Source organism: Pyxicephalus adspersus, chromosome 3, assembly GCF_032062135.1.
Source record: "Pyxicephalus adspersus chromosome 3, UCB_Pads_2.0, whole genome shotgun sequence".
Classification (NCBI taxonomy): Eukaryota; Metazoa; Chordata; class Amphibia; order Anura; family Pyxicephalidae; genus Pyxicephalus; species Pyxicephalus adspersus.
The window spans coordinates 9,609,694-9,625,984 of record NC_092860.1 but is presented as its reverse complement, the minus strand read 5'-3'; the positions used below and the strand labels follow the sequence as shown (position 1 = coordinate 9,625,984).

The 16,291-nt window shown below is 38.4% G+C and overlaps 2 protein-coding genes across 8 annotated transcripts in view; both read left to right on the top strand.

The window, feature by feature from the left end:
• Positions 1-12,881, top strand: part of LOC140325598 (uncharacterized) — a 23,699-nt gene extending 10,818 nt beyond the window's left edge. For 3 of the 6 annotated variants that reach the window (XM_072403519.1, XM_072403518.1, XM_072403516.1), the window contains exons 7-9: positions 578-663; positions 2,409-2,465; positions 12,584-12,875. In XM_072403519.1, the coding sequence (XP_072259620.1) occupies positions 578-663; positions 2,409-2,465; positions 12,584-12,610 (170 nt within the window). In that variant the 3' untranslated portion in view covers positions 12,611-12,875. Of the gene's footprint in view, positions 1-577; positions 664-2,408; positions 2,466-4,206; positions 4,480-12,583 lie in introns of those variants that run through there. The other 3 variants (XM_072403522.1, XM_072403520.1, XM_072403521.1) reach the window with 3 other exon arrangements.
• Positions 12,882-13,489: 608 nt separating this feature from the next.
• Positions 13,490-16,291, top strand: part of LOC140325599 (uncharacterized) — a 20,282-nt gene continuing 17,480 nt past the window's right edge. The window contains exon 1 of one of the 2 annotated variants that reach the window (XM_072403524.1): positions 13,490-13,563. The gene's annotated coding sequence lies outside the window, so the exon portion shown is untranslated. The remainder of the gene's footprint in view (positions 13,564-16,291) is intronic. The other variant, XM_072403523.1, reaches the window with a different exon arrangement.

The following is a 16,291-nucleotide window of genomic DNA, read 5'->3' as shown; positions in this document are numbered from 1 at the left end:
TGCTGTGCTGTTTGAATAAACCTGATTCAAGGATATCTGGAGTTGGTTGTGGTTTGTGTGCCCAGGCGCATTACACCTTCCCTGTAACCCTTACACCAATCCCTCTTCTAACCCGAAAACCATACTTTTGTTAATGGCAACATTATTTCTTCCTGTAAACCCAACACCTACCCTTTCTGTAACCCTACAATACCCTTTCCTGTATACTGGCAGGAACATTAAGCCAGCCATCAGATGTGTGCAAATTGTGCATTAATGTCTAGCCTAGAATGAACTCAATGTGAATTGCCATATAACGTAATAGATACTTGGGACTACAAAGAGGCTGCACATAAACGTATCCTAAAAAGTCTAAATCAACATTTTTTGCTCAAGAACAATTGAAGATACTTCTTTTTGAAGATACGAATTTGATTCACAGTGGAGCGTTTCATGGGGAAACATGTAATAAGGTTTACACACCATTTTTCCCTTTTTGTTTTTGGGGAAAAAAAAAACTGTTTTTGCCAACATAACACATTCATACATATGTACCAAACACTGTGATAACGTACTAAAAAAATATTTCTTTCTGCAGAACAGAAGTCTTCCTATGGAATGTTTGCTGGTATTACGCTTGGAGTGATTGCAGTGATTTTAGTGACACTGATAATAGTAATAGTGGTAAGTATTGAACAAAGTACAAATAATATATTTAAAAAAAAAAAAACAAGTTAAAATGATTCTTAGTACAGGTTAGGCAGTATTTGATTTCTGTCTGTCAGCCTTGCATTCCTGTAGTGAATAAATATTTTTAGGCCTGTTACCATTTTGTAACTGCTCCCTATCCCCCATTAGAAAATCTTACTTAGATTATCGGAGCTTGTCTGGGTCAGCTTTACATTTTTTCATGAACAGAAGCAAGTTTTTATTACGCTCTCCTCTGTTGCTGGCATTTTCTCTCAGTTGTATTGGTTTGGGTCTACAGAGACCTTTAATGGCCAGGCAGGAGGGCAGCAACTATGGGAGTATATTCATTCCCAGTACCCGGGTATGTTGGGATCATATATATGTGCAGCTTGGAACTCCGACCAGGCAGGTAAGTTTGTTCTGTTGCTGAAGACATCGCTGTCCCTTTTGCAAATAAGAGGTCTGCCATGAGGAAAGGACTGGGGTACTTCTGTACTGGTCCCCAATCAAAAGGGCATAACTTTTACAATGCTGGAAGTTGTAAACATAGGGAAAATTAGTTTAGTATGGGTCCCAGAAATTTCTAGTGGCGGTCTTGGTTGTCTGCACAAATTTTTGCCAGTTCAGTTTCGCCTAAATAAGGTTTATGATTTTGTTTTCCCATTTGGAAGCTAAGGTAGCTCACAACTAGCTTTTGTTATGCGGGAAATGAGGAATCCCAAATTTTTTGACCAGTTTGACCGAATTGCCCTGAAACCGAACTGGGGCAGATTGCAACCAATATCCCTTTTTTCCTTTCATTTGTTTACAGTGGGCTAAATAATATAATATCTTAAATCTATAAAGCATCAGCAACACTATAGATGACAAGCTTGTATGCATAAAAAGAACAAACACTGGCAAAAAAGAAGAGAATGCTGCCCAATAGAGATTACAATCCAAGAGGTGGGGGAACCTAGCATGTAATAGGTGAGGTGGTATGGAATGGTTTGTAATTAGTGATGGTTAGGTAAATGGGTATGCCAGTTTAATATTGGGTGTTTTTAGGGCAAATTATTCTTTCAAGATTTAAGCAATCCTAATGGGTTGATGGAGAGAGTTATAAAGAGTGGGGGCAGCTCTGGGGAAGTCTTGGAGCCATGTGCGGGAAGAGATTATGAATGAGGAGGTCATTGGAGAAGCAAAGACCAGAAGGTCACAAATGGATTCACTGTTAGAATTGTGTTGCAATGGACTAAATGGTTCCAAAGGTTTTGTTTGATCCTGAACCATGGCTCCTCAATAAAATTCAAATATGAAAAAAAAATTCAAACAGAGATCATGTAAAGTGACACTACCTACCCAAAAAGAGAAAACATATAACTAAATACAACACTCACCTTTTATTCAAAATTTACACATTTTACACATTTAGGAAATGTATGGATGAGTAAAATTTGATTCACACATTTTCTTGCTGAATCCATTGTGGAAATGTATATGGATCTTGGGTAAAAACATTTATAAATATGCTCAACCCCCAGGGAGAGGCAAAAAGAAGACTCAAACACTTTTCAACTAAATGTTACCTGACAAGATTAGTCAATAGTTTGACAAAATCACTCTACTTACCCTTATTGGTTGTAACAACTGTAAAAAAAAATTTTTTTTGGTATTTTATTTTTTTATATATAGTGTGAGCATGGGAGTGTATGTACCGTGCGTCATTGTGTAACCAGCCTATGCATTTATTTTCAAAGATAAAGAGGAAGAGGAGAATGTTTACTGAGGTGCCAATGTGCTGCAACAATTCCACGGTTTGTATTTCATACATTGTAATAATGAAGTCTGTTCTCACATAAATGATAATAAAAATGATCTTACATGACCTAATCCTAGAAATCACCTGCTGAAAGTTGCAATTGATAACTACCAACTCTATTTATGCAACGAAGCAGAGGAACACAAATCTAGAACATAATGGGCCTGATTTATTAAAGCTCTCCAAGACTGGTGGAGATTGACTATCATGGGAAGACCTGGGTGATCTGGCAAACCTGAAATGTATCTGGTCCAGGATTGAAAGCATGTGCCGACTAACAGCAAATGATTTTCATTACAGATTTACTTTAAAAGTTAGGTTCACCTATGATAATCTATTTTATCCTTGGGGGCTTTACTAAATCAGGCCCATTTTGTATCTATGGGGCAGCGGTCACCAACCTTTTTTGATCACTAAAATTACCGGCTCCTAAGTGCGCATTGGCGGGGAGCTGGTTGTCAATTAAAGGGGAGGAACCTCCCCATAGTGACATCATCATGTTGTGTCGTGGTTGTGTTGTGAAACACAGCCCGCCCACTTCCCTGAGCCAGGGAGTTGCACAGGGGACACAGTGGGACCGCGGCTCTGGCCTCGGGGGTGCACCGACCAGAGCCACAGACCACCTGTTGGCAACCACTGCTATAGGGTATGCAGGGTCCAAATGGCTCACAAGAGGACCCGAAAAATCCTTTGGCTCGCCCCAAGCCACATGTCCTTGAAATTAGTTGTTGTGCCCTCCCTTTGGCCCCTGTAGACTTACAAAAAATACCATAGTGCCAGGAAAGCTATAGTCTCTGCAGTAATGAATGATCAGATTCAATACAAATTATTTTTTATTTTTAATCTAAAAAGCAGCAACATATGACACTGCTGTAGATGATAAGCCTGCACACAGAACAAAAACAAATATTGGCAAAGAAGGAAAAGAGAATGCTGCCCGATGGAGCTCACAATCTAAGAGGTGGAGGGGTTGTATGCTCTATAAGTAGGAATACAGATGGAGGAGAGGAAGATAGGTTGGCAAGTTTAAATATTGGGGGTTTTGAGGGCATACTTCAATAATTTTGAGTTTGAAGCAAGCCTAATGGGAGTGATTTCGGATAGTGGGGGCAGCCCTTGAGAAGTCTTGGAGCTAAGGATGGGAAGAGGTTATGAGTGGGAAAATCATTAGCAGGTCATTGGGGGATCAGACCGCATAAGATCACAGAAAATGATTCAATGACAAAATATAAAGAAGGGGGAAAAGGTATTTATATACATTTATTATAAAGTTATCTAGTTATAAATTACAGTTTCAAGAGGAAAAAAGTAAAAAAAAAAGGTAGAGAAGAGGGAAAATTATGTATAAAAATTTTTAAAATCTTAAATCTTAGTTTAATCCAGGAAAGTGATTTGCTTATAAGAAGAAAATCCACTTTATTTTCTGTTGAAGAATTAGCTTATGCATATCACCCCCTCTGGGGTCTGTATACACCATTTTTGGGGGCCAACATTATATCTGGTATGATATTACGGTTGCTCTTGAGGACCTAAAATCCTGTCTCTTTTATGAAAATTGGTGGTGTACTTTGGTTGTGCTATATGAAGCTACTGGTTACTGGCGATGGAAGATGAACAAGTAATAATTTGGTTTCATGTTAATTGTGTATATATATAGCATGTTCAATACATGTACTCTATAATTGAAATACTTAATGTAAATAAGTTTCTTTTTTTTTGTTTTGTTTTAATTACAGTAATAACCTCCTCACTATTGTCACTTTTCCTGAAGAAGCAGACTTGATCTTTGAAATGTGCTAATAAATTATATACGTGAAGTCGCTGGAACCTTAATGATATATTTAGATTGTTTCCAATATACAGTATATAGAAAATTGGTTGCTGTTTCATGAATATTATTACAAGCTGGATATTATGATTGTTATAAGATCTTCATTGTTGATTTTATACTTTTATATGCCTGTTCGATACCTAAAAATCCCTGAATTAAACCAAAAGGCACAATTCCAGTCAGGACTTTTTATGGTAGCATACATAATGATTTTTTTTATCCAGAGCAAGACAAAAGATGTTGATTAAACAATGTAAAGGGAATGTTTGATTAATACAGTATTAAACATGTAGTGAACAATGTAAGATCCCACAAGGTTCTTTAAAATAATATCAAAGTGACAAGCAAAATAGATCGCTCAGATCTTCCCAGATGATAACAATTGTAGTTGGTGATAGCTATTAATCGACGCGCTTCGTAGTCATATGTAAAAAGTTCCAAATGCTGTCACAGTGCTGAAGGGCAGGATGGTGGACCCTCCGTGTCACCAGCCCAGTTGGCAGAGATGTGTGTGGGGCAAGGAGTCCAAGCCGCTGCCCAGTCATGACCACAGTCTTTAGAGGTGAGGAAGTTACGCTGTGGGCAACTGCCAAGTTGCAGCTCCCATGCACGCAGAGGCCGGTGACAGACAGGAATCAAGCGAGGTACCAGAACGAGAGACAGAAGCGTGGTCAAACAAGCCAGAGGTCAGGGCAAGCAGCAAGCAGGAGTAGTCAAAGGTCAAAGCCAGAATCTGTACACAGGAAATCAGGAAGTGGAGACGCAGGCAGGAATACCTGGAACCTGGAAACAGAGCCTAAGGGAACTCCTTGTTCAGGCAAGGTCATGTGTTGGATGGGACCATGTAATCTGGAGACATTCTAACCCACCACCAGAGGGAGTGCTGGAGAAGAGGCAGTCCAGGTGCTGTTCACATGTTTGCCAGCAGGTGGAGTTCGTCTGCAGAACACTCTAGTCCTCTGAGGTTTTGAGGGCATATTCTAATGTTTTCCAGGTTGACGTAAGCCTATTGGGATGATGGAGGGAGTTTTAGAAAGTGGGGCAGCTCTAGATAAGTTTTTTTGTGAGAAAAGATTATGAGTCAGGAAGCTATTAGAAGTCAATCGAGGTGCAGATAGGGCAATGGTGTATTTAAATAGAAGGTCACAAATTGATTAACTGTTAAAATTGTGTTGCATACATTGAAACAGGCTTTAAAAGTCTTCCGAGGGTTTACAGAGGATTGCCTCCATCAATCCTGCCCCCCCCAAAAATAGTTTCTTGTAAACTTCAATGTTTAAAAAAACATAAAACAAAGATGATTATAAAGAACATAAAACAAAAAAGCAAAAATGTGACACTTCCATAAAAAGAGAAAACACAATACCAAATACAACAAAAGAAGCTACTAAAAGGGTTACATAGGATTCCTTAGACTTTTAGGAAATGCATGAATGTATGAATTATGGTTAAAGTTCAAAGTTGGTCAAAGTAATCAACCAATTTTCAAATGATCCTGTGTGAAAATGTTTCTTGGGTAAGAAACATTTATAAATAGACCCTCTAACAGGCTGAACTCAAAACTATATTACCTGCCAAGATTATGTTGGTTTTACAGAAACGATGGGGCTTCCCTGCTTGTTTGACCGCCAAGAAGGATAGTTGTTCTTCCATATTGCGTTTTTCAGAGGCACCTTTTTCTGTGCCAATTTTGGGCCTTTTCTCCCAGGATGGCAAGAAACAGATTATAAAGGGTTTACGGAGTTTCAACATGCATCCTGACAGAAGAATCAACGCAAGAGACCTCGCCAATCTACGGCACCTACTACTACTTCTCCCTTGCAAAGGGTTTGAGGACTTATTAAGGACACACTTATCAATCAGGATTTATTCCAGGTAGAGAGGCAAGAGACAATGCTTCATGAGTCCTTTCCTTGTTGCATCAGGTTTGCAGGTACAGCCAGCCCACCTTTTTATTGTCTACTGATGCTGACAAAACATTGGATTGGGTGGACTGGCTGTACTTGTCCACGACTTTGGAATATTTGGGCCTCAGTCCCAAGATGTTCAAGTGGATTATGTTCCTTTATTCATGCGCTACTGCAAAGGGTATGTGTCAAAGGTACATTGTCGGCCTCTTTCCGGCTCCACAATAGCACCAGGTAGGGTTGCCCTTGGTCACCTCTGCTTTACCATAGCGTTGAAGCCCTTTTTATATACTGTGTGGCTAAATGCAACTGTACATGGTGTTAAAATTGGATGCATGGAGCATAAAATGGCCGCATATGCCGATGATATATTATTCTTTGTACAACAACCCGACATCTCCCTTCCTAATTTGTTGGCAGAGTTCACAGAGTTTGGTCATCTTTCCTTTTTTAAGATTAACTTATCCAAATCTGAAATTCTGAATGTGAACGTTCCAGGACCGTTATTGCAGAGATTGAGAGATAGCTTTCCTTTTACATGGTGCCGTAAGGCACAGACTTATTTAAGTATTGAAATCATGGCCTCTTTCACAGGGCTATATACAGCAAATCATGTTCCTTTGTTAAACACCATTAGACAAGATCTCCAAAAATGGAAACTGTTGAGCCTCCATTGGATAGGAAGAGTTAATGTACTAAAAATGAATATTTTCCCTAGAGTACCGTTACTTTTTAAAATGCTACCTATACAGCTCCCACCCTCTTTCTGTAAATGTCTTAACAATATGGTTACCTCATTTGTTTGGTATCCCTCAAGAGCTAAGATCTCTCGGAGAACACTCTTTCCAAGAATCAGATCTTTATTTATTTTAGTTCATTTATTTTATTAAGTTTATTTATTTGGCTGCTGAAACAATTTAGAGCTTTAGGCCCAGATACCTCACCTCCCGCTATTAACACTCTTTGGTATTGGGATGCATTGCATAGACAACAGGGCTGGCAATATAATTCTCCCTTACTTCCCATTACTGGGCATTCTTATTTTACCCCAGGACTTCAGTCATCTTCCATTTTGGGTCAGCAATCTGACTCATACTATTATTGAATTAAGTGATGGAGGGGGATTTGCTTTTCTTTAGAGTATCTTTGGACCTGATTATTTGATGATTTGATTATCTTTAGACCTGAACAATGTTCAAATTGAGTGAAAACTTTTTGAATGAATAGTAAGTCATCAGATGGATCTGAAGTGAAAAGGAGAAAATCATCAGCGAAAAAAGCTGTTCTGATTTTGCCATTATGAATTTTTAGCCCAGCCCTGGGATCATTCAAAAAATGCACCAAAGGTTCCATCACTATATTGAACAACAGTGGGGGGAGAGGGCAACCATGCCTGTGCCCCTCTCCAGCTGTATTTGTGTGGACAAAAAGCCTGGCACAAGGTAAGCTGTACAGAGCTGGCACTGAAGAAAGCCAAGTGACATCCAAACTGTCAAATGCCTTTTTGGTGTCAATACTAATAATGACAATATCTTCTTTCAGATGCCGCTTGGCAAAATCCAGCGCGTTAGCACTTTGCAAAGATTGCTCACCACTGATCAGCACCATGTCAAAGTCCCTTTTGGTTTCCATCCTTGCGTCTTTAGTGGCATGGGAATCCGTGAGACATTGTTGTGCCAGGCGTAATTTATATAGCGCCTGATAGTAGTGCGCATATGTTTGTTGTTTCCTCTTACCAATATAGGACATGATACAGCCTTCCCAGTTTCCCGAACAGCTGAGGATCACTTCTATGTTCCTCATACATGGCCACATAGGTGTGCCATGCAGAATGTATTTCTGCCTGATAGGTATGGTCTTTACACAACAGTGAAAGGAAACGGCAAATTATGGTATCACCCTTAGGAATTGTCCTAATTAATGATAGGTGAATATGAGCGTGGTATGAATCATCACATCATGCACAAAGTTGTGTACGGAGTTGGAGCAGGTAAAAGGTAATCTATGCGAGCCTGGGAAAGGTGGACGTTCAGGTGGATATCTCTGTCTCCAGACATCAGAAGGTGCAGTGATTCTGTACAACTATCAATGTGAGTAGAGACAGAAGTTCCCTGCAATTGGAGTTGTCTAAGGGCCACTGAGGTCATTGGATACCTAGCTTTCATCTCATTCATTACTGTAATAAAGTCGCATCCCACAACCGTCTATAAGACCAGATCCTAGGGATATCCAATGCGTTAAATATTGAAAAAAGGAGGCTGGGGGTGAATGTTGTGGAAAGACAGGGTTTTATCAGAAAATTCAATAGTAATCCTGCAAAGCCTACCCTCCCTATCATAGTGGGAGGACAACACTTTACTTGGTAGGTTTTTATAAACCAGAATGAGCACACCTGCCCTACGATCTACTGCTTGGGAACAACAAAGAAAAAAGAATTTTTTTTTTGGCAAAAGTTTAGTTGAAAAACCTGTATATAATAATAAAAAAAAATCCTGATCACATACATTCAAATATCTGAAAAAAACACATTCAGATATTTAGACAAATGGGCCCAAATGGGCATTAGACAATCCACTGCTGTCAGGAATATATTGGTATGTAATTAAATCGTGCCATATACATATGTCGATACCTGACACGTTTTACCCGAATTAGGCTTTCTCAGGGGTGACTTTTACATTTGTCAAGATTGAAAGTGATAGCTTCATATAATCTAGGTACATATCAAATGTATATAATCAGTCAAAATTAGATTAGGCTGTTCATTTAAGAATACATGCACAAATATATATTTAGATGCATATAGTATAATTTTAGTATCTTTATAGAGATGTATTTATGCAAGTATGTGCATCCACAATCAGTTATATAGTGCAACAATTACATAGATGGGTTTTTTCTACACCATCTAACATATAAAATACTAGTAATGTAACATATTTAAAGAACACCGTGGTCATGATAGAGGTCAAATAAAGATTTACGTATTCCTTGTAGATATGTCAATTATAGCAGATAGGCAGTGTGAAGAAGGGGGACCATGTCCCAGGCACCTCTAAGGATGCAAGAGAAGCCTCCCCTATGCACCGGGAGATTGGGAGGTAATCAGTTGGAGGAGGACCTACAATAAGGTAAGTATATATAGTAAGTTAAAAAAAATTTTTTTAAATAAGATGGATAAATCCTATCTGAAAGGACATACAGATATGTGTGTAGATTTGGGAGAGAGATCAATATTTTTGAATTAAACAAATGTGAAGAGAGGAGATCCATATTGTTAGGTTGAATGGGTATTAGGTTGTATATAAGGTACTCTGTACTTTAAATACTAAGTTACATACAAGGTACTAAATATAGTAAAAGTGTTATGAATGGATTCTATAGGGTAAATATAATAATGAAGTGCATGGAATAAGCACTCAGTAATACTGAATTACTTGGTTGGTAGTGAGAGAATATAATATCCTGTTTCTCCTCTTTTTTTCATTTTTGTATTAACTAAGGTTGGACACCACTCTAGGACTACATATTCTCTTGAATTACCTCTCTCTTATGATACCTCTCCATGGAATTAAAAAATGACATAACAATAGGTCTGTGAAAGATGATTTGTTGCTCTTTAGTCTACAAAAGGGTAGAAACCCCAGTAAGGCAAACATTTCCAAATACTTTGTTCATGCTCTTTAGTGAACACAGGATCGGGGGAAAACATGGATAAAAAAAAGCAGAAATAAAAAACTAAAGGTTCCAAACAAACAAAATATTTTTCAGATTTTTAGATGGGAGGGGAATAACAAGTAGAAGACATACAAGTAGACATTACGCGTTGGTGATATTCCTTTCATTTTCATAGGAATGTAAATCATTTTCATAGGAATAAAAACAAAAAGAGTAGAATTTTAGCAACTTTTGCTTTGTTGTTTGTCCTTTTGGGTATAATATGTATAATATGTAGTATAATATATAATATGTAGCATAAAGTACGATTTTGGGGGTTGAGATAAAGATAAATCATATAGAGGAAGGTTTTCTCTTGCTGGTGATGACTGAGGACTAATCAGTGATGAGATATTCCCTGAGTTACCAGCTTCTAGGTTTATGGGACATCTCTTCAGGAATTCCTCAGCATCTTCTGCACTGCTGAATAAATTATTTTCTCCCTGAAATCATACAAGAGGAGAGCGGCTAGATAAGCCAGTGGAAATCTTATTCTCCTCTTAATGAATGAGGTGCAAACAGGTTGAAAATGCTTGTGCTTGCGGGCTCCTTCAATAGCCTTTTGGATCTATCAGCATAATCGCAGTATTTTGCTATAACAAGACATGGCCGTCACTGATCTCTAGTGAGGGGACCCAATCTATGAGCCCGTTCTACCCTACACACATGGCCCAGGCCTAAAAGCTTTGGAATAGTGGAGGCCCAGAACTGCGGCAACATACCGGGTTTAACAGATTCGCTGTACATTAAATTTGGAGTTGCAAATGACAGACAGACACAGACAGTGACACAGATGGACAAGAGGTCCCAAAGAGCTTACAATCTAAGATATATACTTAATAAAATAAAAAAACTCAGCAATAATAGGAAACATTTTAAAACTCCATACATTTTGCATATAACTAGCTCTATAATGCCTTGCCAAGGCACCGTGGGTACTCCGCTGGGTGCAATACTGAAGTCAGAATTTGTGGTCATTCTAAAAGCGTGGACAAGAGATTTCAATGTCATCTGGATTACTGTTTCACTGTATTTGGAAAAATATTTGTTTGTGCTCATTAAAACTGATTTGAATTAGAGTGCATGTTGCTGGTGAATCTCCCTTTGACTGTCACTAAGGAACGTATTACTGGTGAATCTCTCTATTACTATCACCTATGGACTTGTTACTGGTAAATCTCATTATCACTGTCAATAGGGGATGTATTACTAATGAATCCCTTTTTTATTGTCACTAAGGGACTTGTTACTGGTAAATTCCCCCTGTCACTAAGTGACATTTACTTTTTATTTTTATTTACTTTTATTTGTTTCTTATGAATCTCGTCTCATTGTTACTAAGGTAGATGTTACTGGTGAATCTCTATATAACTGTCAATAAGAAAAGTGTTACTGGTGAATCTCACTGTTACTCAGGGACATGTTATTAGTGAATCCCCCTATCACTGTTACTAAGGGATTTGTTATTAGTGAATCCCCCTATCACTGTTACAAAGGGACCTGTTATTAGGGAATCCCCCTACCACTGTTACTAAGGGACTTGTTATTAGTGAATCCCCCTATCACTGTTACTAAGGGACTTGTTATTAGTGAATCCCCCTATCACTGTTACTATTGTAAGCTCTTGGGGGCAGGGTCCTCTCCTCCTGTATCACTGTCTGTATTAGTCTGTCATTTGCAATCCCTATTTAATGTACAGCACTGCGTAATATGTTGGTGCTATAAAAATCCTGCTTAATAATAAAAATAATAATAGAAATGTATAGCTCACCGTCTACTTTCTTTTTTTCACAAAAATCTGAAGCCTCATAATATTCTTTTTCATGGTGCATAGTGTCAAAATCGCAGATTTTGGTTTGATAGCATTGGATTGGAATTCCTCAGGAATCAAGGACGTAAAAAGGATCCCTTCTTATATGCCCACTGACATAAGGAATGTGCCATCTGTCTGATTTCAGTCCTAACATTAATATTTTTTAAGATTTACCACTTATTATTTATCACTATATAAAGGCTTTAAAGAGACGCTCATTTTCGCTAAATTGAGAATGTCCTTATTTAATTCCTGATTTATTTAATGCAGGTTATATCTAATAAAAGTTGGGATCTTCTTAGCCCTAAAGCATTGCTGGAGCTATTTTGTGTAGGAAATATTAACAATCTGCAAACAAGGGTGTCTCTGCCAAGCCTAAGCAAATGATGTGCAAATCAAATGCCAGCTCACCTGCTGTAGTAAAGCAGTGAGCTATTGTCAACAGAACTTTTTCTGCCTCCATTTAGGGACAATTGAAGAATAGTTTTCTCTGTTTTTTTAGAGTGAAAAAGGGCTAGACTAGGAGTGTCCAATTCCAATGCTTCCAGGCCTTGTATAGGACTTTCAGATAATCCAAGTCATTTTCTGACTCTTTTTATGCCCCACATTGTTACATTTTTGGTGCCTGTTGGAGGAATTGTACGGTAGAAATGAATGATCCTGGCCCCTAAGGACTGAGATTGGACATCTTCAAGTTAGACCCAATAAAAACATTCTTCGGGACAATTGTTCTGGGGACTGAATAAAACTTGGGAAAAAAATTATTTCCAGGGATCATAATCAGTAAGCTCTTTGACCTCCTAGAAAGGGTGAAACACTGTGAACACTTTTTTCTCTCCTTTCAGATTCTTCCTGCACTTGCGAAAACCTGAAGACTTCAATAACATCAGCCTTTTTACTACTTTCCTTATGTGACCAAGTCCAAAGGTGCAGCCAATGGCCTCACCTCCACCATGGATGATAACGAGCCATGAAGATTTAGTGCTCATCAGATTAAGATTCTTTCCAACTTCAATTTTCCATCTTTTCCCTCTGCTGTGCCTCCTTGGCTATGACCAGCTGCTCCTTCATAAGACTGACTAAACAATGACAGGAGCTCTACTGGTTGGTTCAGAGATGACGGATTATTGGACCACCATAAGATCAGTCCTTGAAAAAGTAAAATTAGTAAAAAAAAATATTCCGTTGTGTTGTGTATTTATTTCTAGGGATTTTACCATTTTCTGAGGGGTATGTACTCCTTGGGTCAACCTGCATCAATGATGCCCTCTCTCCCAGGGTCATGTTTTTGCTAAAGGGGCAGGTGGGTAGAGCTCCTGTCAATGTTCAGCCATTCTCGATGGTTGAGCTCCTGCTTAGCTTCGGAAGGCCAGTTGTGCCATCCAAGCACTTAGATCAGGGGAGCTTAAGGAGTAGAGGAGTCAAGAGAGCGTCATTCCAGGTTGCAGGCTAAAAAGGTCAGACGGAGGAAAGTTCTACACAACAGCTTCAACACACTGATATTTTGGCTGCTGTGAGCCCACTTTCTCATAGAAGGGGTTATCTATTCCTTTAAAACATTGGCTCTTGTGACTTAGCTGAGCAGGAGCAAAGGCTATGCACTGCATTGTAGGGGGCTTGTCCCCACAGAGCTCTATATTCAAGCAAACCATGATTTCAGAGAAATGTGATCCAAAGTAGACGTTCCTTGGAAGATTCCTTGCACACGCCCTATGGAGGCGTGGGCGTGTTATAAAAAGCAATGTTAAAAGTCCAGAAACTTATTTCCCACACAACAGGATCTCTGCTTTAGCTGGAAGCTATACTAGGCAAACATAAATTACAGGTAAGCTGCCGAGAAACCTGGAGCCTTTGGCATGCATTTACTGACATTTGAAAACCCAGTCTGCGAACTCCATCAGTATATTCTCGAAATTCGTTACTTCTGTTTCAAAAGTTGTTTTCAGTCTTCTCATATCTGTAGCTTTTATTAAAAAGCTGATCCTTCAATGGGGGTCCTTTTTGATGCCCTTAGGGTGACAACTGTCTACCAACTAATATCTATCTACCATCCATAAAACTATCTATCCAACTACATCATATCTCTCTATTGTAATATTCTAAGTTATATCCATTCTATCCATATTGCATTTCTATCAATATTATGTCATTTCTTTCTTTCTTTCTTTTCTTTTTTTACTTTTCTTTTCTTTCTTTCTTTCTTTCCATTTATTTTTCTTCTTTTCTTTTTTTCTCCGGATTCTCCATGACATTAATCAATCCCTCTAACTTTCCTCTATCATATACAAAAATACCAGTGTCATTCTGTTCCATGGCTTTGGTAATTGTGATTTATTTCTGCTGGAGATCCTTTTCTTTTATTCATAGTTATTTATTCTTTTTATGTTTGTATTTTTCTTTTGGCTATCCATAAAAGTCTTGCATCTTTTTTTTAACCTATGTAACATATACAAATGCTAAGGTTAAGGCTTTGTTCAGAATTGCAGTAAGATTGCAGGGGGGGGTCACCATTTCCTTGCACCCCTCTACCATCCGGGCGTGCAGCCAAACCATTCTGGAAGCAGTTATGGTGGTCTTCAGAGTTATCTGTATTCTGTTGTAATTAATTTCCTGACATGTTCTGAAGGAAGCAGTAAATGCTAGCATCTCTCTTGCATTCGCCAATAGAGAATGAATGTAGGTGTCAGTGAGCAGTTAGATTGCACCCACTATCCCCAGCTGTAAAATGCTTGAATATTGTTCCTTTAACAATCAGCACAATGTTGTGAGCAGCTCAGCATCTGGCAAGATACAAGCCGTCGAACTCCGCACAGGAACATCTGTTCCAGCTACCAATCTAAACATCAGCCTAGGTCTGGAGATAATTAAAAACACGATTCCCACATTCTTCGACTATTGACATTGTGGTTTTGTCGACACTGCTCTGCTGGGTCCTGCGAAATAGTAAAACATTAGTTACAATTACATAATATGAACTATATAGCATTCCATGCAAAAAATCGAAAACACTAAAAAAGAACTAAGGTTTTTTAAAAATGTGACGTGGGACCCTAATGAAAAAAGTGACAGCAGAAAATAATGTGCAGGCTTTCAAATATCATCTAGATAATAATGGGTGTATGCTTATAGTTTATTTCCATGACCGTGATCTGAAAATACTATTGTAGAGTCATCTGATCCATCAATGCTGCTTAAGAAAATGACTAAAGGTGCTAGAAATGTATTGGAGTTTAATAATATATATTAGATTGGGAAAAACAAAAAAAATATTTCACTGGATAACCAGTTTAATTCTTTAAATAGCCTAAAACAGTTCCAAAAGTCCATCATTATCAATTGCAATAATCAAAGTGATCCTTATTAGACAAATTCTTTCTAGGAGTTGAAAGTGTATCATACATAAATACATCAGATTTAAAATAGATAAGATATAAGTGTGTAATGTGCAAAGGCATACTCCTACAAAAAGCAAATATTTAACATAGTAACATTGTAAAACAATTGTAGCAAAGCTACTGTAACTGTAAAGTACAGGCTATGCAATTCATGCATTGAATTTTCATGCATAACCAACTCTGGGGTTTACAGAGAATGGTTCAAAAAAAGAAAATTTTCAAGTGACCGCAGTCCTCTGGGGGAAAATGCTTGTTGATGCCAAGGGTCAGAGGAAAAAGGCCGACTGGTTGGGGTTGATAGAACGGCAACAAGAACTGAAATGCCCGTGTTACACCGAGGTCTGCAGAAAGATTCCTGGGAGAACAACATATCCAACCTTGGAGAAAATGGGCTACAGCAGCAGGAGACCACACCAGGCGCCCCTCCTGTAAGTTAGGAACAGGCATCTGAGGTTACAATTCATAAGGGCTCACCAAATGTGGAGAAGAGAAGATTGGAAAAACATCATATGATGAGTCTTGATTTCTCATGCAACACTCGGATGGTAAGGTGTGAAGTTGGCATCAATGACATGAAAGCATGGATCCATCCTGACTTGTATCAGATGGTGTAATGATATGGAGGTCTTTGCTTGGCACCCTTTGGGTCTCTTAGTACATCTGAGAATCGTTTAAATCCTACAGCCTACCTTAGTATTGTTGGTGACCATATTCATCCCTGGACATCCATTATGACCGCATACCCCCATGTCTCATGGCTACTTCCAGCACCATAATGCACCATGCTACAAAGCTCAAATCATCCTAGACTTGTTTCTTCAACATGACAATGAGATCACCAGGCTTAAATAGCCTCTACAGTCACTAAATCCAGTAGAACACTTTTAGGGTCCAGTGGAACAGGATGTGCAGCTGACATATCTGCAGCAAATGCATGATTAACAAAATCCCAGGGGAATTATGGTGGATGTGTACCTAGTTTAGGTGGCTATTGTGTGTGTGCGGGTATATATATATATATATATATATATATGTATAATATATAGACAAAACAAGAAGACATACAGATAATGATTGCATCTATATTGCAATTAGATAGGCGTGCAAAAGTTACCACCCAACGTTAGATTTGCATGTCTACAAGCATGATATTCTGTC